Source organism: Lepidochelys kempii, chromosome 3 (genome assembly GCF_965140285.1).
Source record: "Lepidochelys kempii isolate rLepKem1 chromosome 3, rLepKem1.hap1, whole genome shotgun sequence".
Lineage (NCBI taxonomy): Eukaryota > Metazoa > Chordata > Testudines > Cheloniidae > Lepidochelys > Lepidochelys kempii.
Genome location: NC_136382.1, coordinates 161,054,070 through 161,077,875, shown reverse-complemented (window position 1 = coordinate 161,077,875; position 23,806 = coordinate 161,054,070). Strand labels below are relative to the sequence as shown.

At 44.2% G+C, this 23,806-nt stretch overlaps 1 protein-coding gene across 24 annotated transcripts in view; it reads left to right on the top strand.

The window, feature by feature from the left end:
• DISP1 (dispatched RND transporter family member 1) overlaps positions 1–23,806 on the top strand; it is a 161,392-nt gene that overhangs the window by 66,946 nt on the left and 70,640 nt on the right. For 2 of the 24 annotated variants that reach the window (XM_073338814.2, XM_073338805.2), the window contains exon 1: positions 8,963–9,456. The exons of 17 other annotated variants lie outside the window; for them this stretch is intronic. Coding sequence is in view for 1 of the 7 variants with exons in the window: in XM_073338787.2 (XP_073194888.2) it covers positions 8,820–8,885 (66 nt within the window). In the remaining 6 variants the exon portion in view is untranslated. 5 more of the 24 variants (XM_073338806.2, XM_073338813.2, XM_073338787.2 and 2 more) reach the window with 5 other exon arrangements.

Genomic DNA, 23,806 nt, shown 5'->3' with positions numbered 1-23,806 from the left:
TCATCCAGGAATTTAAGAATATCCTCAAATCCTTTCCCAAACAGCTCCAAGAGAGAGTCTACAACCTCATCTCCCATGAACCCACCCCAGAGATGTTCTATATGCTTCCCAAGGTATACAAACAAGGGAACCCAGAGAGACCATTTATGTCTCTCCACAGAACTCTTACTGAAGCAATATCAATGAAGGAATATGGTCCAAGGAGAAACCATCCTCAGATCACTCACTATACAAAGGACCAGCTTCCTCCAGGCACAGCTGACCCCTTCAGAAAGACCCCAACATTAATCACCTCCCCCAGAACACCATCCTCACTACCATGGATGCCATTTCCCTATACACCAACGTTCCTCAAAATGATGGCATCACTGCCTACCTCAATATCTACAAGACAATGGACAATTCTCACACATACATTTCTGGTTAATCACCAAACACATCCGTTTCATCCTCACCCGTAACAGTTGTACATTCAACAATAGTTTCTCCAAACCGCAGGAACAGACGCTGGTACTTAGATGGCTCCCCAATATGCCAAACTCTTCATGGTCTTCCTCAAGGAAGAATTTCTGGACAAATACACTACAAAACCAATGATATACCTGAGATGCATGGATATTATTTTCCTCCTCTGGACACACAACCTAAACTCCCTCATAATTTCCACCACTTCAACAACCACTACCCATCCATCAAACTCTCTCTAGAACTCTCCCGCACCAGCATCAACTTCCTGGACACCACAGTCAGTTTCAACAATGGGACCCTACAGGAAACGCATGGATCACCACACTTACCCTCACAGATCCAGTAACCACTCCAGTCACACCAAGAAATCCATTATCTACAGCCAGACACTCAGATACCGTAGAATATGGTCCAAGGAGAAAGGCTGGGATACACATCTCCCCACACTTAAAATCACCTTTACCAAACAAGGACACTCCATCAGGGAAGTATATCACATCATGGAACAAGCCACACAAATACCCCAAGAGAACCAGCTTCAGTATGGGAGGTAAAACCCTCTGACCACACACCCTTAGCTGTCATCTACCACTGCACATTTTGAAAGATCTGACTAACATATTTTCGTGATGGTCACAATGCCTCCTTTAAAAGTTGATCACTTATACAGTCATTTAAAGTAGAGGTTCTCAAACTGGGGGGTGCAAACCGTATTCGGTGAAGGGCGTGAGATGCTTTGGGGCGGGGGGGGGGAATGCACACATTTTACCCACCGCAATGAATAACAAGCAAAGCTGATTCCTCCAGACATATCAGGTCCTCAGATGGCACTGTGCATTTGACTCTAGCTGGCGCTGTGTGTTATGGCTTTCTGTTAAGCTTGCATAGTATTACACAAAGGTGTTGCCATCTGTACATTAATCCGTTTGCTATGACACGGTGTGCACATTTAATTGTTAGCATTGACCATAATCGGTTTTTCTTTTGCTCTTATTACAATGGATCGTTGGCTCATTCATGGAATTTGTGGAATTGCTCTGCTCCAGAAAACAGGCGCACCCATCACACTAGTAACAACAGTGTGATGCCGGTAAGCAGTATCTCACTTACTATATACTTAAATGCCTCTGTTTGAATCAATTCCTTATTGGTTTTAATATTTAGTGAGAGTTGCATGTTTTTTTTTTTATCGGTTTATGTACTTTTGTGGCAGGAGAGAGACACAAAGAAGAAGGGTGTGATCAAATACGTTTGAGAACCACTAATTTAAAGCACAGCAAAATTCCTATTTTCTGTTTCTCCTTCTTCTTACCAGTTTAGGCCATGTCTTCACTAGCAAGCTTACAGTGGCAAAGCTGTACCGATATAGCTGCCCTGCTTGTAAGATTGCTTGTGTAGCTCCTCTGTGCTGACAGGAGAGAGCTCTCCCATTGATGTAATAAAGCCACCTAAATGAGCAGTGGTAGCTATGTCTGCAGGAGAGTCTCTCTCCCACCAACATAGCGCTGTGCCCATGAGTGCTTATGCCAGCAAAATATATGTCACTCACGGGTGTAATTTTTTCCCACACCCCTGAGCGACATAAATTTTGCTGACATAAAGGGTAGTGTAGCCATGACCTTAGATTGCTTTGTGACTATTATAGCCTAAACATGGAGAACTTGACATATATCTCATAAATGAGCTGTATGGTGGCTGACATTTCAGTATTGTAGCGAATACAAGTGCAGTGAAGCTCACTGTAATAATTAAAAGGTGAAGCTGGTGAATGGGATGGCATTATGGTGTGTTAATCTGTGGAATCAGCATGCATACAGAAATATTTTAGTGATTTGTTAGAACTGTCTCCTGATTCTAAACATTATGAAATGATAAATAGTATTTATCCTGCTAGATTTACTGTACACTGAGCCTGCCTGTGAAGACGGATACAGGGATTTTTCCTCCCCCATTTTGAAAGACAATGCAAGAAACTGCTGCTTCTAGAAAACCTGCCCACAGCATGAATAAACCTTTTCAACTGCCAGTCTGACTCAGAAAGTGGTATGATCCAAAGGCACTAGGGAAAGTAAGGAGGAATGGAAATAAATGATCAGGGATAGGGGAAAGAAAAGCAGAAATAGGAAAGTGTGCCATGTTTTGGAGGGTGGGGAGAGACAACTGTTGGTAGACAAGCAGTGCTGTGTGAAATGGTTTTGTTACACAGAGCCACATCTACAAAATTCTCTTCTGGTTTTGTTGAAATTATGGCTTGTGACACTTGTATCATTGGCTGAAAAACAGAATTTAGCAACTGCCTTCTTCCTTCCTCCATCTCTAGTTTTTTCAAAGTAAAAGTTAAAGGCCCCACAATGCACATGGGAATGCACTCATGAATCACTAACACACCCCGTTGTGTGTTACTGCTGGATTATAATCTGTTTTGTGAAGAGGGCTTTATATTCACTTAATTTTTTTATATTCCTTTTTCAATTACTGTACTTACCTTAACAGGTGTCTATAAAATTACAGGATATTTAGGGGCACTGGAATGACTAACTTTTCCCACCACAGTTTAGAGCAACCATGGAAAAGATTCTAGCTAGATAGTGACTGTGGCATGAGAGCAAAGAAATACAATGCCATGGAAACTGTCACCTCTGTGAGACGCATCACCTTTATATTGATGCACATAACAAAATTCATACGGTGGTGGCGGGGCCAAAGGGTTTGGAGTGTGGGAGGGAGTTCAGGGCTGGGGCAGAGGGTTGGGTGCAGGGATGTGAGGGCTCCAGATGCGGGAGTGGGGCCAAGGATGAGGGGCTCACGGATGGAGCATAAGGGTTTCGGGGGGGGGGGTGGCTCCGGCTGGGGGGGTGGGCTCTGGGGTGGGGCTGGGGATGCAGGGTTTGGGGGTGCAGGAAGGTGTTCCAGGGCTACAGTGGGGAGACAGGACTCCCCCCAGCTCTCTTTCCGCGCAGCAGCACTTGGCCTGGGGAGGTGGGGAGAGGCGCCCGTCCCCTGGCCCCCACAGGTCTGGGTTTGGGGAGGGCCACCTGGATTCAGGCCAGGCCACGCTGCCGCAGCTGCGACCACAGCTGGGTCTGCTTCTGGGCCTGAGCTGGGCCACCGCGCTGGGTCGAGGCCAGGCCACCCGAGTTCGGGGCTTCATTTAAAAACTATGAGTTTGGGGCTGGGCCGGGCTGGGCCCTGTCCCTGGCTGGGGCTGGGTCCGCTGCGCTGCCCCGACCGTGACTGGGTTCGGGTTTGAGCCGGGCCTCCTGGGTTCGGGTCTGGGCTCGGGTCTGAGCCGGGCCGCCCTGGCCCTAACAGGTCCCTGTGCAGGTTCCCTGAGCGCCTCTGCGGTGCTAAATAGGGTGCTGCACGGCCACGCAGCTGACAGGGAACTTAGTCTCTTAGTAACACAGAATAATTTGAAAACTTTTTAAAAAATCCTCAAGTATTTTTATAGATATATAATTTTAATGAGGTTGATATGATCTTTGGTTTTAGCGTCTTTTAATTGTTCTGTATGCGTTTCTTCTTACACACATTGTGATGTGTATGGAGACATGCTTTTTCACCACCACTATATACAGAATCCAGTGCTGGTCTGACTAGGAGGAAGAAATCTTTCTGTCACAGTTTTGTATTTTAGAAAGGAAAATGAATTCAGCTTAACTTTTACCAAGAGGGGATACAGAAAACTGACTTTGTTTCTAGTAGCTTTCTGGTAGCTTTTGTGTTTACATCTTATTTAGGCTTATTGTAGCTTAACAAGTGATTTGGATTTGATTTAAAAAGAAATCAATAAAAGAAAAATGGAGCCTCTCTCCTGTGGGTCACCAGTTTGAATGCAGCCTATATCTGCAACGAGAAGGTTTGCTAATGGTCAATCTTGTTGGCAGTCTCTGCAGAGACGCCAGTGATTCACTGGCCATGGAAATGAAACTTGAATTGCTCAAAGGTTGAGTTGTTTCCTATGCTGTTCCTGTCCAGTGGATAGACAGAAGCCTTAAATCTCCAGGACCTGTTTGTTATCTAAGTACCAACTGTGTGCTTTGGTGTTGTATGAGGCATGAATAAAAACACAAGTGAGGAAACTTAAGCACCTCTTCCCCCAGTGAAAAGCTGCAAAGTAATCTTAAATTTAGTGAAGCATTTTCATATGTCCTTTCCTCAGTCTTGTCTGAGAAAGCTATAGTATTTATTTCTTTTTATTGAACACCTTTCTAAAATATCTGACAACTTGAAGCTTTGGTACATTCAATATAACTTGATTTTTTTCAAAATAGAAAACATTGTTTTCCAGTTGAGATTCAACTTGATCATATCTTCATTTAAACACTATGTAAAAATGCAGGAACCTACAGTTCTCTGTAGACTCTTAATCACTGTCTTTAAATTCATGACACCAAGATATGCAAGGAACCAGTGCTCAATAGCTTATACTAGAATGATCATTTTAGCTTTCCTTTTACATCTATTAAAGATTAGTTTACACTGTCATGAGCAAAGTATCTCTTAAATCCAGTTCTTCTCCAAGAAAGTGTGAAAAAATTTTCTATGACTTGATGTCTGTTCAAATCATCTGCACTAGAAAGGAACTATGTCTCATTCCATTTTAGTAAACTGGGAAGGGAAAATATTTAGGCCTGGTCTACATTACAGAGTTAAGTCGATGTAAGGCAGCTTATGTCGACCTAACTCTGTAAGCGTCTACACTAAAATGTAGCTCGCACTGGTGTAATTCGCCCACTAAACTGACTTAATAACTCCACCTCCATGAGAGGCTTAGCACTTAGGTTGATGTAGTTTGATCGACTCAGTGTCCGTGTAGACACTGCATTGCTTACATTGACAGTTGCTGCCTTTCAGAAGCTGTCCCGCAATGCCGTACGCTGACAGTTAAATTAGTGCAACGCTCTTGGTGAGGACGCGCACCAACAACATGAGCATAGTGTGGATGTGCAAAAATGATTTAATTACTGCAGTGGCTGTATGTTGACAACTTAGGTTGACTTAATTTTGCAGTAGACTTGACTTTAGAAGCACTGTATAACAATAGTGGAAGGAGGAAATTAAAGTTTTTGCGATCTTGTGCTGAGACACATTTGGCTTAAACTGTAGGTGGAAAAACTACAGCTTTTTAGTAGGTTGATTAAAATATTATTTAAATTTGGGATTAAATAAAGTAAATTTAAATATTTTATATCTCAAAACAAAATTTCTGCAACTTGCAATCTGATTTTTGAAGGGATGGCCTGTTTTTTTAATTTGATTTCTTGCTTTCATGTCCATACACTTTATGCTGTTTGGTTGCTTTCTAGAGCAGTGAGGTCACAGACAGACGCAATATTTCACCAAATTTAGATAGACTGATAGATTCGTGAACAAATGACTCCTTTATGGAAGACTGACTACTACTGCTGCCATGAGAACCAGTGGAATCTAAGGTTAGCAGCAACAGAACAAATGAATGTACCAAGTAAAATTCATTTCAGATTGTGACAAAGAAACTTGTGGGGAGATTGTAATGACCCCTATAATTTAGGATGCTGATGTTTTATCATTGTAAAAGATCCTTGCAAACATTTTTTTTTGGAAAGCTATAGCACCTTCATTGTTTTTAGGAGGCTTTAGAAATTCAGCAGAGAGCGTGAGTCCTTTTCTTTGGCCCATGAAATTCGATTCAGGTTTAGCTGTTTTAAACTGGTAAAAAATCACAATTTCCCTGCTGTAGTTTGCATTTCTCTGGAGATATTGGCATCGTGCCCAAACAAATGAACCTGAGCATTCTAAAGAATGCTGCTGCTGCCAAAATTTGCCATATGGTACATGATTGGTACTTGGTGTATGCAGTGTTGTTATTGCCATGGTGATTCTACCTTGTATTTAGCTGTGACATTCTGAGTACGCTTCCCAGACCTGATGAAGAGCTCTGTGTAAGCTTGTCTCTCTCACCAACAGAAGTAGGTCCAATACAATACAATACAATACCTCACCCACCTTGCTACTTTTGGGTCCATTTAAAGGTGATTTTTTCCTTGCAGTGATTTTTCTCCTTATCCCCAGGTATATTTGCAATGTTAAAAAAATTCCATTTCAGATTCAGAGGGTTTAAGACCAGTAAAAACTATTCTGATCTCTTGTATAAACACAGGCCATAGAACAGTGGTTCTCAAACTTTTGTACTGGTGACCCCTTTCACATAGCAAGCCTCTAAGTGCGACACCCCCCCACACTTACAAACACTTTTTAATATATTTAACACCATTATAAATGCTGGAGGCAAAGCAAGGTTTGGGGAGGAGGCTGACAGCTCGTGATCCCCCATGTAATAACCTTGCGGCCCCCCGCGGGGTCCCGACCCCCAGTTTGAGACCCCCTGCCTTAGAACCTCACCTAGTAATTCCTGCATCAAACCTATAACATCTGTGTTTACCAGCAGGAGAGTGAGTTTGTGTGTGTATGGGGGTGGGGGGGATGTGAGAAAACCTGGATTTGTGCAGGAAATAGCCCAACTTGATTGTCATGCACATTGTGTAAAGAGTTGTCACTTTGGATGGGCTATCACCAGCAGGAGAGTGAATGTGTGTGGGGGGGTGGAGGGTGAGAAAACCTGGATTTGTGCTGGAAATGGCCCACCTGATGATCACTTTAGATAAGCTATTACCAGCAGGACAGTGGGGTGGGAGGAGGTATTGTTTCATATTCTCTGTGTATATATAAAGTCTGCTGCAGTTTCCACGATATGCATCTGATGAAGTGAGCTGTAGCTCACGAAAGCTTATGCTCTAATAAATTGGTTAGTCTCTAAGGTGCCACAAGTACTCCTTTTCTTTTTGCGAATACAGACTAACACGGCTGTTACTCTGAAATCTGTGTGAACTGTAGCTTATCTTTTAGAAAGACATCCAGTAGATCTGGGTGATGAAAATTAATTCCGTTTCATAAAAGATTTTGATATTTTGAAATTTGGTTTAATTCCAATTTGGAATGAAAACCAAAAATTTCAAAATTCTCAGTGAAAAGGAATTGAACCCTGGCGTGGGGGACAGTTGGTCTTGCAGGCTGCCATGGACCCTCAGAGGCAGGAGCGCGGGCTGCTGAGCCATAAGCCTGGGAGCTAGTGCTCTCAGCTCCCCATCAGCCTGCTAAAGAGGCCTCCCAGGAGCTGGAGGGCAAGATGGCAGGAAGCCAGCCAGGCTTCTGAGAAACCTAGGCTGCATGGGCTCCATTCTGGAATTTCATCAAAATTGAACCATTTCAGCAAAATATTTCAATTTTGACAAATCTGCAAATTCCGATGGAAAAATTCTAACTAAACGTTTTTTCAATTAGCTCTAATATGAAGTCTTGATTTTCAAGACATCAAATAATGGAGACTCTACCGTACCTCAATAGAATCTCTTTCGATAGCTAGATATTGAGAACTTCTGATGTAGGAGAATGAAGCTCTCTTTCTCCCTGCTTGTTGACTTTCAAAACATCACTTGATGTGCTGAGAGCTAACTGAAGTTTCTAATAACATTATGATGTCATTTGCAGCATGGAAAACAAGTCCCCCCCCCCAAATCCTGAAAAGTAATAAAGTACAAGTGTTTAGTACAGTGTTTAATAAAGTGTTATTTGAAGATGGAGTAGTGTGGACCACCCGTGGACCACCCTTGGACTGTAAATGCCAGAAATTCTTAGGAAGAGAGTTGATATTTGAGACAGGTGAGTACCACTGTGGATTTGTACTGATTTTGAAGTTCTTTCGTTGTACTAACCACACCTCAGTGCTTCGTTCCAAGAAGTACCCTGTCATCTGTTAGCTGACTCTTACTCATTTTGTAAATCTTATGAAGTGGAATAATTCAAAATAAATTTTTTTTTTTTACTTCCAGGGCCATTTGTGCAACCTAGAGATCTGCAGAATAAGCCCAGTGCCAGAAGTAGTTTAAGGCCACTTAGAATATTCTCCTGTGCCACAGTGGTATGGAAAGTGACATTTCAGAGGAGAGATCACTAGCCTGGCTTGTTCAGAGGAGCTGCTGTGCCACTCAGAATAATCAGTGATGGATCTTGCAGGTCCTTGTTGGCTACCTCTGAAAGCTTTTGCAACACTGCTTTTCCCTGGGCCTTCATGAAAAATTGAGGGGAGCAAGTGATTGACTGATAAAAGAACTTTTAAAATATTCAGCACAACTTAATGGGAGTAAATTTCTGTTTATTTAAATGCATGAAATAGTAGACTTTTTCCAAAGAAGTAGCAATGTACAGCATGTATCTGGGGTTAGAATGTGGTATAAAACATTTTTTTACTTTTAACAGTTCTTGAGATAGCTAACACTAAAATAGGTCAGAACTGAACAGAGCCTACAGTGATGGATACATTCAAAATACCTGAATGGAGTACGGGGAGAAGAGGAAAGAATTCTGGTCCCACTGAAGTCAGTGAGAGTTCTGCCACCTTTTTTGGAATTTTGTTCTAAATTTGTGTATGTACCTAGAGATTTATAAATCTGTTTTTTCCTAAACCTGGTGCTTGTGAGATCTTGAACCCCAGAACAGCCACTGGACTCTTACAGCAATAGTATTTTTGGCATCAATTCAGGATAAAATATATTTTATGTGTTTTTGTATTGTCTAGGCACCAACAGTACATGATTGCACATTTTTATAAATCAAAGGAGTAATTTATGGGCCTTAGACCGGCATAATGTTCAGTCTTTACCATAACTTCAGGCAATCTTTCAGCCTCAGAATCTTCTATTCTTAGTTCTTAGTTCACAGGATAAATAACATACTCCTCTTGCAAGTGTCATATCGCCTAACACCTCCTGCAATGCAGACATCTACCTCAATCATAATTAACTGGGAAAACTATATTGTCTAGACCAGTGGTTCTCAACCAAGGGTACGCACACCCCTGGGGGTACACAGAGGTCTTCCAGAGGACGTATCAACTCATCTAGATATTTGCCTAGTTTTACAACAGGCTACATAAAAAGCACTAGCAAAGTAAGTACAAACTAAGATTTCATACAGAAAATGACTTGTTTATATGGCTCTGTATACTATACACGGAAATGTAAGTACAATATTTATATTCAAATTGATTTATTTTATAATGTGGTAAAAATGAGAAAGTAAGCAATGTTTCGGTAATAGTACGCTTTGACACTTTTTTGTATTTTTATGTCTGAGTTTGTAATTTTTTACAAGTAGTTTAAGGTAGTTTTAAAGTGAGGTAAACCTGGGGTATGCAAGACAAATCAGACTCCTGAAAAGGGTACAGGAGTCTGGAAAGTTTGAGTGTCACTGGTCTAGACCTACCACAGAAAGAAACTGTGAGGTTTTGAGGTCAGGCCTTTTCCTGCTACTCATGGCAGAATCCCCTTGTAGCCGCAGTCTTAATTTGTTGATTAAGCCTAAACACAAAAATTAGCCACTATCCAAAGGGATTAACATCAGGGGGCCTGTCATTACCAGGTATCTACATCAAAGGCATCACCATGGTTGTGCTCCTTGTTAGTATGAAGTGAAGAGGCCAAGTCTGTACTACCTTTATTTTCTGTCACTGTTCAGGTCAGGCAAAGCATGTTGACAAGTCATTGAAGTGGGGAGGAAAGTTGGTACTACTGTTAACCATACTGTACCTATTTATGTTGATAAAAGGAAAATGCATGTTTCCAAGCAGGACTGTCTGCATCTGTCATAACTAATAAACTAAAAATATTTTTTAAAAGTATTTAAGTACTTGCTTACAGATGAAGGAAGACAGAGGGAGAATATCTAAAGAAATTGTAGGCTTGGCAATGAAATGGGTGAAAAATATTGTTCAAATTATGTTTTATATAACTTGACAGTGCCCCTTTTTTAAAGTTCTGTTTCCACTGTGACCAATAATTCTAAGTGCCCGTAAATCCTCTCCTTTAGTTGGATTTTTTTCCTCCGTGGATTGATAGAGGATAATGACTCTGCTTTTAATGATATGCATGTATTTAAACTCAGTGATAAAGTTTCTCTCTTGTATGCTGTGGCTGTCATGCACAGTAAAAGGCTACAATTAATTTATCTAGAAAAATGCAAAACACTTCATTGATGCTTTCTGGGTCTTGTATATCTTTTCATTTCATCATGCTCTATTTGGGGTTATGCTAAAATCTTGCATTAAAATGTGCTTTCATCACTGGGCAGTCTCATTTTAAAATGATTTTGAGTGAGATAACTGGAATGCTGAAAATGTAGTCCGTTAAAGTAACTGAAGTTTATTGGAGTTCATTTTGCTTTGCACATCTCCACTAAACAGCTGGATTTACCCATCTTCAGTGAGTCCACTAGACATCTTTGCTAAGTATATTACCAGATGGATTACTCTTATTGTATTTCTCTTATCTGTATTTCTGCTAAGGCTATCATAGAATTTAAATACTATGCTGAAAAGGAGCAGCACAGACTTTATTTACATCCTCAATTTACATATGTTGTTTCTTCCATTCATTTTTAGCACAGAACATTAGTTGAATTAAGTGAGTTTGGGCCCAATGACACTTCAGTAATAGGGATGACTTTGAAGCATACCTGTAAAGGAAGATGTGAAGTTTGTTATATTGATTGTTCCTTTCTCCAAGGGAAATTGTAAACTCTTACTTAAAATATCTAGCTTTAGTTAACTTCTATGTGATAAAGATTGTGCATGTATGAAAAAAGTAATTAACAATAGTTTTATTACTAAAACTTTTAAATGACAAGGCCTAGAATAATCCATGTGTGCAATCTGCAGATTGGTTACGTTTTTGAATTTAAGATTGCAGTGTTGTTGCATTTCTCCTGTGAACGTATTATTAATTAATGGTAGGGGGACTTTCCCTCTTGGAAAATGCCTTCTGTCTGAGGATTCTTTTAAATGTGGTGACCCAGCAACCAATTTGTGTAATTCTTGGAAAAATGATTTTTAATCTCACTTTCTAAATTCATGTTTGTCTTACATTTTTAGGAGGGAAATTTACACATCTCAAATAATTGGAAATGCTAAAATATGGATATAGAACTTAATTTAAAGTGTAATATTTGGGGATGTAGTAAGTCAGGCTATTTCTCAGTTTATAACCTTTGAAGTGAAGAAAACAAAAACATAATTTGTACTTTAATGAAAGTACAGTAATTAAAATCACTGTGATAAAACAATTTTTATTATGTTTACCTCTAATTTTAACAGTTTAAAACTCACTTGTCATTAGTTAAATTTACAGTGGCAGTTTTAGGTTTAGAGGAAGCTCTAGTGACTGCCTCTAAGAAGTAATTCAGTGAACCTGTCGCTAATAATTTTATTCTGCAGCCAATAATACTGGGTTTAATCCAGAAATTGAGAAATTCCCTCGGCAAAGAATTATTCCTTGTTGAAATGTATGGGGGTCTGTGCAGTAAATTTAACTGGAATTAGCTGTTCTTGTATTTTGATAAGATATAGGGGCTTTCTCTAAGCCCTGTACAAACCTCAACAATATACAGGGTAAGTCAGTTTTTCCTGAAATATTGTTCCATCAGAATTCTAACAAGACGACATGTTTAAAAATCATGTCAGTGTAAATAGTCAGTAGTACAACTTTTTTTGACTGTCATTTGTGCCTCTCATTCTAATGGCTTGCAAACTAACTCATGACAAAAAGAAAAGGAGTACTTGTGGCACCTTAGAGACTAACCAATTTATTTGAGCATAAGCTTTCGTGAGCTACAGCTCACTTCATCGGATGCATACCGTGGAAACTGCAGCAGACTTTATATATACACAGAGAATATGAAACAATACCTCCACCCATCCCACTGTCCTGCTGGGGTGGGAGGAGGTATTGTTTCATATTCTCTGTGTATATATAAAGTCTGCTGCAGTTTCCACGGTATGCATCCGATGAAGTGAGCTGTAGCTCACGAAAGCTTATGCTCAAATAAATTGGTTAGTCTCTAAGGTGCCACAAGTACTCCTTTTCTTTTTGCGAATACAGACTAACATGGCTGTTACTCTGAAATAACTCATGACACTTGATATTCTTAAAACAGGCTCTATAATGAGAAGTCCAACCATTTTATTTATGATCTGTATATTCTTCTGAAAGTATGGACATTTACTTTCTGACCATTGTTCGCAGTAACCGAAAAACTTACCAATGTTATGAAGGCTATTGTATACATGATAAAGATAATTAGGCTCTCTGGTTGAACAGTTACAAATTTCTATGCTGAAAGAGGAGTACAGTAATTTGGGTAAAAATGAAAAATAGACATTTAGATTCAGTTCTGGAAATGGAAGCCCTTTGGTTATTCAGAGTGGGTATGGCCTCAACAGAAGCAATGCAGGTTCCCACCAATGTCTTAACTCTGACTTGCAGAGACCAATTCTAGTGATAGGAGGGTTGCTCAGTTCAGCAGAATGCAACTTGTGGTGGATCCTGTGAGAAGTACAGGTAAACACTAGGAACTAGACAAACTAACTTGTGGTAATCTACCAATCGGGCCAACTTGGGTCAGCTTTGAATTAGTGGGGTGGAGGTAAAAAACTTTGAATTTAATCACTAATGTTCTGAGTCAGCCAGCCCCATACCAGTTTAAAACTTTGAAGCAATCTGTCAGTCTTTCTAAATAACAATAAACTAAATACAGCTCATCATCACAGTATGTTTCTTATAATTGGAAACATTTTGGGGTTTTTATAAAGAAGTGTTGTGACCAGAAACACATCATAATCCTTTTGTTTACTGTACGAAAAATACAAATGGGTGAAGGAGTCAGGACTGAGCAAAATGTCTACCCAAGAAAATTGATCATGAAACTTTCCTTATGACTGGAATGTTTTGAACTTTAGAATCTGAAGAACACCATGTAGTAAAAATATTTTTTTAAATTGTTTTTTAGGGGGGAGGCATGCAATCACATACACAGAGACCCAGCTCTTGTAATTTGAATAGAAATTTGCTGTGTGTACATTAGTTAATAGAACTATGGAGTATGTAGTTTTCCAGCATGCAAAAATTCCAGATAAATCTATGAATGGGCTGCTTAGTAAATGGTATAAAATACAAAGTTGTGGCTCCTTTTACTAATCAAGAGACTTTTGCACCGCATAAATATTTGAGAATTGTATTGATGCTGGGAAAGGTCAATATTACTGTGGTGACAGGTACAACGCAGTAATATCTGGCTGAAGCATGTTGAATACTGTAGACTAAACATGGCTGTTCTATTAAGATTTAATATAATAATACATAAAATAATAATATATAATCTACATAAGATTTCATGTAAAAAAGTCTTCACATTTTAATATTATTCAACAGCTTGCTACTTAGCTTTATTAAGGATATGTCTACATCACAAACGATACAGTGACACTGCTGTAGCTTAGATACTTGCTATAGTGATAGAAGACTTTTTCCCTTGCTGTAGTAAATACACCCTCTCCTGAAGCAGTAGTTAGGTCAACTGAAGAATTCTTGATCCGGTGGGCATTCTGCACCAAAAAATTTAAAATTCTGCATACAATATTTTAAAATTCTGCAAATTTTATTTGTCAAATAAATGTGGAGGCTCCAGCATGGCACTGGAGAGGACAGGCCACTGGCTGCACAGAGCTGGGAGATCACTGTGCAGCTCCCCTCTGGGACACGGACTCAGCGGTGAGGCTGCACCCAACTCTGGCACAGCGTAAGGACCTGGCCAGCCCCAGAAACATCCCAGAGCCCTGCCCCTCTGTGTGGGCAGGCAGGTTCAGCAAGACAGGATCCAACCGTGGAGGGGCTTAATGTGAGGGGAACCAGGTGTGGGTTGAGAGGGTTCTGTGTGGGACAATCTGGGTGCAGGTGGCTCAGTGGGGGATCTGGGTGCAGAGGGGATCTGGATGCACAGGGGCTTGTTGCGGGGTTCTGGGTGCAATGATAATGGGACTCTGCAGGGGGGTCCAGGAAAAGGGGGTTCAGCGGTGGCAGGGTGGGGGTCTGGCTGTGGGGGAGGGTGACAGGTTGGGTCACAGAGACCCCCTTGGAATTGCCAGCTGATGTGCTGAGACAACCTCTGAGCCCAGTTTCCCTGCCAGCCTGGGACTTTAGTACACTGTCTTGTTGAGCCAGACTGCTGCAAACACAGACCCAGGTCTGAACCACGTCTCCCAAATGCTGCGGGTTTAACTGAAAACAGCTTAAGAAGTGCTCCTGTCTCCAACACCTAGATATCCAGTTCCAAATGGGATTCAAACTCCAAATAAACCCATTTTACTCTGTATAAAGCTTATACAGGGTAAACTCATAAATTGTTCGTCCTCTATAATACTGATAGAGAGATATGTACAGCTGTTTGCTTCACCAGGTATTAATACTTGCTTCACCAGGGTTAATTAATAAGCAAAAAGTGATTTTTATTAAATATAAAAAATAGGATTTAAGTGGTTCCAAGTAATAACAGACAGAACAAAATAAATTACCAAGCAAAATAAAACAAAAATACGCAAGTCTAAGCCTAATATAGTAAGAAACTGATTACAGATGAAACCTCATCCTCAGAGATGTTCCAGTAAGCTTCTTTCACAGACTAGACTCCTTTCTAATCTGGGCCCAATCCTTTCCCCGGTACAGTCCTTGTTCCAGCTCAGGTGGTAGCTAGGGGACTTCTCAAGATGCAGCCCCCTTTGTTCTGTTCCACGCCCTTATATATCTTTTGCACAAGGTGGGAATCCTTTGTTCCTCTCTGGGTTCCCACCCCTCCTTCTACATGGAAAAGCACCAGGTTAAAGATGGATTCCAGTTCAGGTGACCTGATCACTTGTCACTGTAAGACTTCATTACCCACTTGCCAGCACACGCACATACAGGAAGAGTTACAAGAAAACAGAGTCATTTAGAACGAATTGTCCTGGTTAATGGGAGCCATCCAAATTCCAAGCCACCATTAATGGCCCACACTTTACATAATTACAATAGGACCTCAGAGTTACATTTCATATTTCTAGTTTCAGATACAAGAATGATACATTTATACAAATTGGATGACCACACTCAGTAGATTATAAGCTTTGTAATAATACCTTACAAGACACCTTTTGCATGAAGCATATTCCAGTTACATTATATTCACACTCATTAGCATATTTTCATAAAATCATATAGAGTGCAATATCACAGGGGGATAGAGCTTGGCAGGTGGGTCTGGGTGTGGGGGACTCAGTGGGAGGGTCTAGATGCTGGGGGAGTGGGGCTCAGTGGGGTGGGGATCCAGGTGCAGGTAGTTGGAGCTCAGTGGGGTGGGGATCCAGGTGTGGGTTGCTTGTTGGGCTGGTCCAGGTGCAGGGGGAGTGGGACTCATCGGGGGGGGGGTTCTGAGTGTAGGGGAGTGAGGCTCGGTGGGAGGGTCTGAGTATGAAGGGGTCTAGATGCATGGGGGTTGGGCAGGTGGGGGAGCAGCCCCCTTCACAGGGATCCAGTCCCCTGCAGCTGAGGAGCAATGGGTGCAGGAAGTGGGGGCGGGGAGAGTGGGAGTTTGCAGAGCTTCCTGCAGCCAGGGAAAAATCTGGGGGTGCATGACTGCTCTTGTGGCTTCCCTTTGCTTCCCTGTCAGAAAGTCATTTTTCTGTGGGGAAGCAAAGAAATCTGTGGGGAACATAAATTATGCGCAAATTCCCTCAGGAGTAAATTCTTCTGTTGACCTAGCCCTATCTACAGGAGGGCTTAAGTCAGTTTAACTACAGCTATATCTACACTAGAAATATTACAGCAGCACAGCTGCAACTGCACTACTGTAGTGCTATAGTGTGGACACTTACTGTAGTGGTAGAGGAGTTCTTCTGTCACTGTAGTAAATCCACATTTCTGAGAGGCAGCAGCTCGGTTGACAGGAGAATTCTTTTGTAAACCCCTAGCATGGTCTATACTGGGGTTAGATCAGTTTAACTGTCTCTCTCATGGGGAGACATTTCACATCCCTGAGCAAAGCAACCTGTTCAACCTAAATTTTAAGTGTAGACCAGGCCTAAGATTACTAATGCTCAAATCCTGAATGCAGTACATAGCCCAACTAAGTGGGCTGAGGGGGGAGTTGGGAAGAGGAGACCAGTTTTTTCTTCAGGCTGTGGAACTGCTCTGCAGCTGCTGCTGCTGTCTTATGCCTACAGTAGTCTCTGAAGATGCTGTGTATTTCTCACCTTGTGTTTTGTCCAGGGTGAGAGTGGTATTTTGTCACTGCATCTGTACTATGTGGATCCACTGGTCCATGCCCAGGCTCCCTTCTGTCCCTGAGTACAATGATCCCCCACAGGGCTGTACTCTCTGGTATGCAGGGTGCTATAAAATCCCTGTTCAGCCTTCCTAAATCCTCTCTTCTTACCAGGGGAACGACAACCGTTTTGGTGCTTTCAGGGTTCCCAAGGCTGGGCGGGGGGAGGAGAGGAGAGGGCAGAAAGAGAGGTATGTTTAAGGAAAACTTTATCTTAAGTACAGTTCTTCTTCGAGTGATTGTTCATGTCCATTTCAAGCAGGTGTGTGCGCGCCGCGTGCATGCCAGCCGGAAGTTTTTTCCCCTAGCAGCGTCCGTAGGGTTGGCCTGCGCGCACTTTGGAGTGGTGCCTTCATGGCACCCAATATCGGGCCCCGCCGACCCCCCCACCCCATCAGTTTCTTCTTACTGCCCGTGATGGCTAGCTGGAACTTTGCTGACTTTTACAGCAAGCGCCTTAGAAGTGTCTTTGTTCTTACTGTACATAGTTCCATAGTTATTCTCTATAGTTGTAATTCTTCATATAGTTAGTAGTGGTTTGTTAGATAGTTCGTTTCCCCCTGGGGGGTATGTCCGGGTCTCTGGGGTTTAAACTCTGTGAGTCCTGTGGAAAGTTTTTGCCCAAGAGTGATCCTCACTCATCTTGCCTGTGGTGCCTTGGTAAGACTCACCAAAAGGATAAGTGTCGCCTTTGCAAGGGTTTCTGCCCAAGAACCCTTAAGGACAGAGAGCAGAGACTAAAACTCCTGCTCATGGAGGCGACTCTGAGACCGCAATCTGACCCGGGACCCAACAACCTGGCACTGAGCATGTCCTCTTCGGTGCGCAGCACTCTGGCACCAACGGCACGCAAAACGGGCCCGGCTAAAGACTCTAAAGCCCACCGGCACTGCCACTACTCAGGCCATAGGGCGTCAGCCTCAGTTCGGCACCATTTTCCATCTCCGGTGCCGGTAAAGAAGAAGAGGCTGGTGAGAGACCGATCATCCTCCTTGAAACCTAAAGGGCTGGCGCTGTCTGTGAGTGGCTCGGGACAGACCGCCTTTGCCTCGCTTCCGCCCAGGGTTTCATCGACTCCTGCCCCGGCCAGGTTCCAGTCGAGTCCGAACCCTCCCTGGTCCCCAGACCATCTGGTGGACATACAACCACCATCGATGCTGGAGGCATTCGAGGCGGCAACGGACCTGATGTGCCTCCTGGTGCCATCCTCCCCCCAAAGGAGGGACAAATCTCCGGTGACCGCACGCCCCCTGTTCCACTCCAGGGGTAAGCCAACCATGATGGCCCGTCGCTTTCCATCTCCGGCACCGCCTGCACAGACGCAGGAAGCTCCCTGGAATCAAGTAGTCGTTCGTTGGCGACCCAGGGCACTGCTCCTCCATGGTCTTCTTATTCAGATACCTCGGAGTCGGAGGTGGACTCAGCTCCATTTAGCAGATCGCGGAGCAGAAAGTCCAGGTCCCAGCGCAGTCACCAACCGTATCTGGCACCGTGGCAACAACAGTCGCAACCACCTGCTCAATGGCCCTTCTGGACACCCTGGGCATACCATCAGAGCCAGTGTCAAGTTCATGCTCTGCGCTCCAGAATGGTGTCGGTGTCCTCGGTGTCGTTCGTGCCACAGTCAGTGCTTGCACCACCGATGACGGCGCCGCCCTCTGGCGGAGTGGCCCCGCCAACTCACATGGTTTCGGCACCGATACCTTAGCCAGCTCCAGCACCAGCTCTCCAGGTGACGGCACCGGTGGAAGCCTCAGCTCCGTCCCTACCGACCCCGACGGTCTCAGTCCCACTGGATTTATCTGCCCCAGCACTGGCTGCGGCGCAGAGTTCTTCATCGGTACTGGCTCCACAGCCCGAGTACCGCTTGCCGAGGGACCCCGGGGGGGTCGAAGGCAGTGAACTGGGCCCACCTCCTGCTCTCTCTTCCTCATCCTCACCCGATGAAGCGGTCGAGGGGACTTCAACGGACCCAGCTTTGGAGGACAGTCGGGTTCTTCAACAGCTTTTGAGGCAGGCCGCCCAAAGCCTGGGGTTTCAGGCAGAGGAGGTGGAAGAGGATTTAGACCCTGTCATAGACATCCTGGCTCCCTGCGGCCCATCCAGGGTTGCACTGCCATTTATCAAGTCGATAACCGAAACATCTAAGAACTTGTGGCAAACTCCAGCTTCTCTGGCACCTACGGCCAAGAAATCCGAGCGCCGCTACTTTGTTCCCTCTAGAGCGTATGAACATCTTTACACCCACCTTCCTCCGGACTCTTTGGTGGTTGACGCGGCCAATCTGAGAGAACATCAAGGGTTTCAAGGATCCACCCCTAAAAACAGGGATGCCAAGAAACTGGACCTCTTTGGCCGGAAGGTCTACTCGACAGGAGGCCTGCAACTTCGTATAGCCAACCGGCAGGCCGTAGTAAGCCGTACGGGCATAACACCTGCTTGTCTATGGCTAAGTTTACAGAACTTCTGCCCTAGGAAGCTTGGGGGGAGTTCTCTGCGCTCGTGGAGGAGGGGAAACTGGTGTCTTTGCAAGCGGCCTTGGACGCGGCGGATACAGCCTCCTGCACTTTGGCCACAGGGGTAGTTTATGAGGAGAGGCTCCTGGCTACAGGTTTCTGGTCTTCCCCACGAGGTCCAGTAGACCATTCAAGACCTTCCCTTCGAGGGTGTAGCTCTCTTTGAGAAGACTGATAAGAGACTTCATAGCTTGAAGGACTCGAGGGCTACCCTTCATTCGCTGGGGCTTCAAACGCCTGCTACCCAGCACAGACATTTTAGGCCTCAACCTGCTCCTTGTCCTTACCAACCCCAAAACCGCCAGGATGCTCCGCGTAGGTGGAACAGGAGCACTCGGAGGAGGCAACGCCCTCCCTCTGGACAAAGCTCGGGCCAGCCCAGGGCCCCACCGGGCTCTAGACCACCCTTTTGAGGGTATGGTCGAGGACGGCTTGCCAGTATGACCTTTGGATCCTTCCCATCTTACTTTCTCGTCCCATCTATCCCCTTTCTACAGTGCCTGGTCTCGAATTACTTCAGACAGATGGCTGCTCTGCACGGTAGAGAGGGGATATTCCATCCAATTCTGTACCCTCCCACCCCCCCAACCCCTTTTCCCATCCCTCTTCAGGGACCCCTCTCACGAGCAACTTCTAATTCAAGAGGTGCAGTCCCTCCTCCTGAGGAATGTCCTCCACTGCCCTACTTGGAGCTAAGGCGCAAGGGTTTCTACTCCCAGTATTTCCCCATACCGAAGTCCAAGGCGGGGAGGCTCAGACCCGTACTGGACCTATGATAGCTCAACAAATACGTAAAGAAACTCAAGTTTCACTTGGTCTCACTAACCTCCATTATCCCCTCACTGGATCCAGGAAACTGGTAATCCGCCCTCGACTTGAAGGATGTGTATTTTCATATTGCAATAGTCCCACATCACAGACACTACCTCAGGTTCGTGGTGAATAGAGGCCACTACCAGTTTGCCGTCCTCCCGTTCAGACTGTCAACTGCCCCCCGAGTATTCATGAAATGCATGGCAGTTGTCACGGCGTTCCTGCGCAAGCGCCAGATACAGGTTTTTCCATACCTTAATGACTGGCTGATCAAAGGTTGCTTGAGAGCCCAGGTGGAGGCTCGGGTCAAGTTTATAAGGAGGACCTTCCTCGACTTAGGTCTCCTCCTGAATGAGGAGAAATCTACTCTGTCCCCAGTGCAGAGGATTGAGTTCATAGGCGCGGTCCTGGACTCTACCCAAGGCAGGGTGTACCTCCTGGAGGCCAGGTTTCGCTCACTTCAGGACATCATACAGAGCCTCAGACTGTTCCCCGCGACGTCGGCAAGAAACTGTCTAAAGCTGCTGGGACACATGGCCTCCTGCACATACGTGGTGCAGTATGCCAGGCTCAGGCTGCGCCCACTCCAGTCTTGGCTGGCGTCTGTGTACTGACCAGCCAGAGATCCATTGGACAGGGTCGTAACACTGCACCGCCTGGTACTGGACTCCCTCCTATGGTGGCTCAACCCTCGAATGGTTTGTGCAGGGGTGCCTTTTGCCAGCCCTCAGTCCTCGCTCACCTTGGTGTCAGATGCCTCGGATCTGGGTTGGGGGGCTCACCTAGGGGACCTCAAGGCCCAAGGCCTCTGGTCTCCGGTGGACCTCTCTCTTCACATCAATGTCAAAGAGCTGAGGGCAGTGCATCTGGCATGCTACTCTTCAGAATGCACATAATGGGCAGATGTATTTCAATCCTCATGGACAACACCTCGGCGATGTTTTATATCAACAAACAGGGGGTGCATGCTCTTCTCCCCTGTGCCGAGAAGCCCTTGTGCTGTGGGACTTCTGCATAGAGCACTTGATCTACCTGCCGGCTTCATACCGCCCAGGGGTGCGAAACACACTGGCAGACAGCCTCAGCTGGACCTTCAATGGCCACAAGTGGTCCCTGCAGCCAGACGTGGCGAGCTCAATCTTCCGGTTCTGGGGCTGTCCCCGGATAAACCTGTTCACCACTCCGGGCAACAGGAAATATCAGACGTTTTGTTCCCTCGGGAGCCACAGCTTGGGGTCCATCAGGGATGCCTTCCTTCTCTCATGGAAGGGCTGCCTGCTATATGCTTTCCCACCCAACCCCCTAGTCCACAGGATGCTCCTCGAGATCCACAGGGACTGGGCCCGAGTCATACTAATAGCACTGGCGTGGCCACGTCAGCACCGGTTCACCTCGCTCTTGGAAATTTCCATAGTGGCCACACTCACTTTACCGCTGGTCCCTGACCTGATCACACAGGACCAGGGCAGACTCCAGCACCTGAATCTGGAGTCGCTCCACCTTACGGCCTGGATGCTCCATGGCTAAGTGCCACAGAGCTGTCTTGTTTGGACCAGGTCAGACAAGTCCTCCTGGGTAGTAGAAAGCCCTCCACCAGGGCTACTTACCTGGCCAAGAAAACAAAGAAAGAAGAAGTGGGACCGCTAAACACTGAGGATGGAGTGGAGGTCAAGGATAATCTAGGCATGGCCCAATAACTAAACAAATACTTTGCCTCAGTCTTTAATAAGACTAAAGAGGATCTTAGGGATAATGGTAGCATGACAAATGGGAATGAGGATATGGAGGTAGATATTACCATATCTGAGGTAGAAGAGAAACTCAAACAGCTTAATGGGACTAAATCGGGGGGCCCAGATAATCTTCATCCAAGAATATTAAAGGAATGGGCACATGAAATTGCAAGCCCATTAGCAAGAAATTTTAATGAATCTGTAAACTCAGGGGTTGTACCGTATGATTGGAGAATTGCTAACATAGTTCCTATTTTTAAGAAAGGGGAAAAAAGTGATCCGGGTAACTATAGGCCTGTTAGTTTGACGTCTGTAGTATGCAAGGTCTTGGAAAAAATTTTGAAGGAGAAGGTAGTAAAGGACATTGAAGTCAGTGGTAAATGGGACAAAATACAACATGGTTTTACAAAAGGTAGATCGTGCCAAACCAACCTGATCTCCTTCTTTGAGAAAGTAACAGGTCTTTTAGACAAAGGAAACGCAGTGGATCTAATTTACCTAGATTTCAGTAAGGCGTTTGATACCATGCCACGTGGGGAATAATTAGTTAAATTGGATAAGATGGGGATCAATAGGAAAATTGAAAGATGGATAAGGAATTGGTTAAAGGGGAGACTACAACGGGTCCTACTGAAAGGTGAACTGTCAGACTGGAGGGAGGTTACCAGTGGAGTTCCTCAAGGATTGGTTTTGGGACCAATCTTATTTAATCTTTTTATTACTGACCTCAGCACAAAAAGTGGGAGTGTGCTAATAAAGTTTGCGGATGATACAAAGCTGGGAGGTATTGCCAATTTAGAGAAGGACAGGGATATCCTACAGGAGGAGCTGGATGACCTTGTAAACTGGAGTAATAGTAATAGGATGACATTTGATAGTGAGAAGTGTAAGGTCATGCATTTAGGGATTAATAACAAGAATTTTAGTTATAAGCTGGGGACACATCAATTAGAAGTAATGGAGGAGGAGAAGGACCTTGGAATATTGGTTGATCATAGGATGAGTATGAGCCGCCAATGTGATATGGCCGTGAAAAAGCTAATGCGGTCTTGAGATGCATCAGGAGAGGTATTTCCAGTAGGGATAAGGAAGTGTTGGTACTGTTATACAAGGCACTGGTGAGACCTCACCTGGAATACTGTGTGCAGTTCTGGTCTCCCATGTTTAAGAAGGATGAATTCAAACTGGAACAGGTACAGAGAAGGGCTACTAGGATGATCCAAGGAATGGAAAAATTGTCTTATGAAAGGAGACTCGAGGAGCTTGGCTTGTTTAGCCTAACTAAAAGAAGGTTGAGGGGAGATATGATTGCTCTCTATAAATATATCAGAGGGATAAATACCGGAGAGGGAGAGGAATTATTTAAGCTCAGTACCAATGTGGACACAAGAACAAATGGTTATAAACTGGCCACCAGGAAATTTAGACTAGAAATTAGACAAAGGTTTCTAACCATCAGAGGAGTGAAGTTTTGGAATAGCCTTCCGAGGGAAGTAGTGGGGGCAAAAGATCTATCTGGCTTTAAGATTAAACTTGATAAGTTTATGGAGGAGATGGTATGATGGGATAACATGGTTTTGGTAATTAAATATTCATGGTAAATAGGCCTAATGGCCTGTGATGGGATGTTAGGTGGGGTGGGATCTGAGTTACCTAGGAAAGAATTTTCTGTAGTATCTGGCTGATGAATCTTGCCCATATGCTCAGGGTTTAGCTGATCGCAATATTTGGGATCGGGAAGGAATTTTCCTCCAGGGCAGATTGGAAGAGGCCCTGGAGGTTTTCGCCTTCCTCTGTAGCATGGGGCACTGTTCACTCGCTGGAGGATTCTCTGCTCCTTGAAGTCTTTAAACTACGATTTGAGGACTTCAATAGCACAGACATAGGTGAGAGGTTTTTTGCAGGAGTGGTGGGTGAAATTCTGTGGCCTGCATTGTGCAGGAGGTCAGACTAGATGATCATAATGGTCCCTTCTGACCTAAATATCTATGAATCTATGAAAAAAAACGTAGTTAGTCGCCACTCCTTGCCTCCATACCGTTTATACTGGAC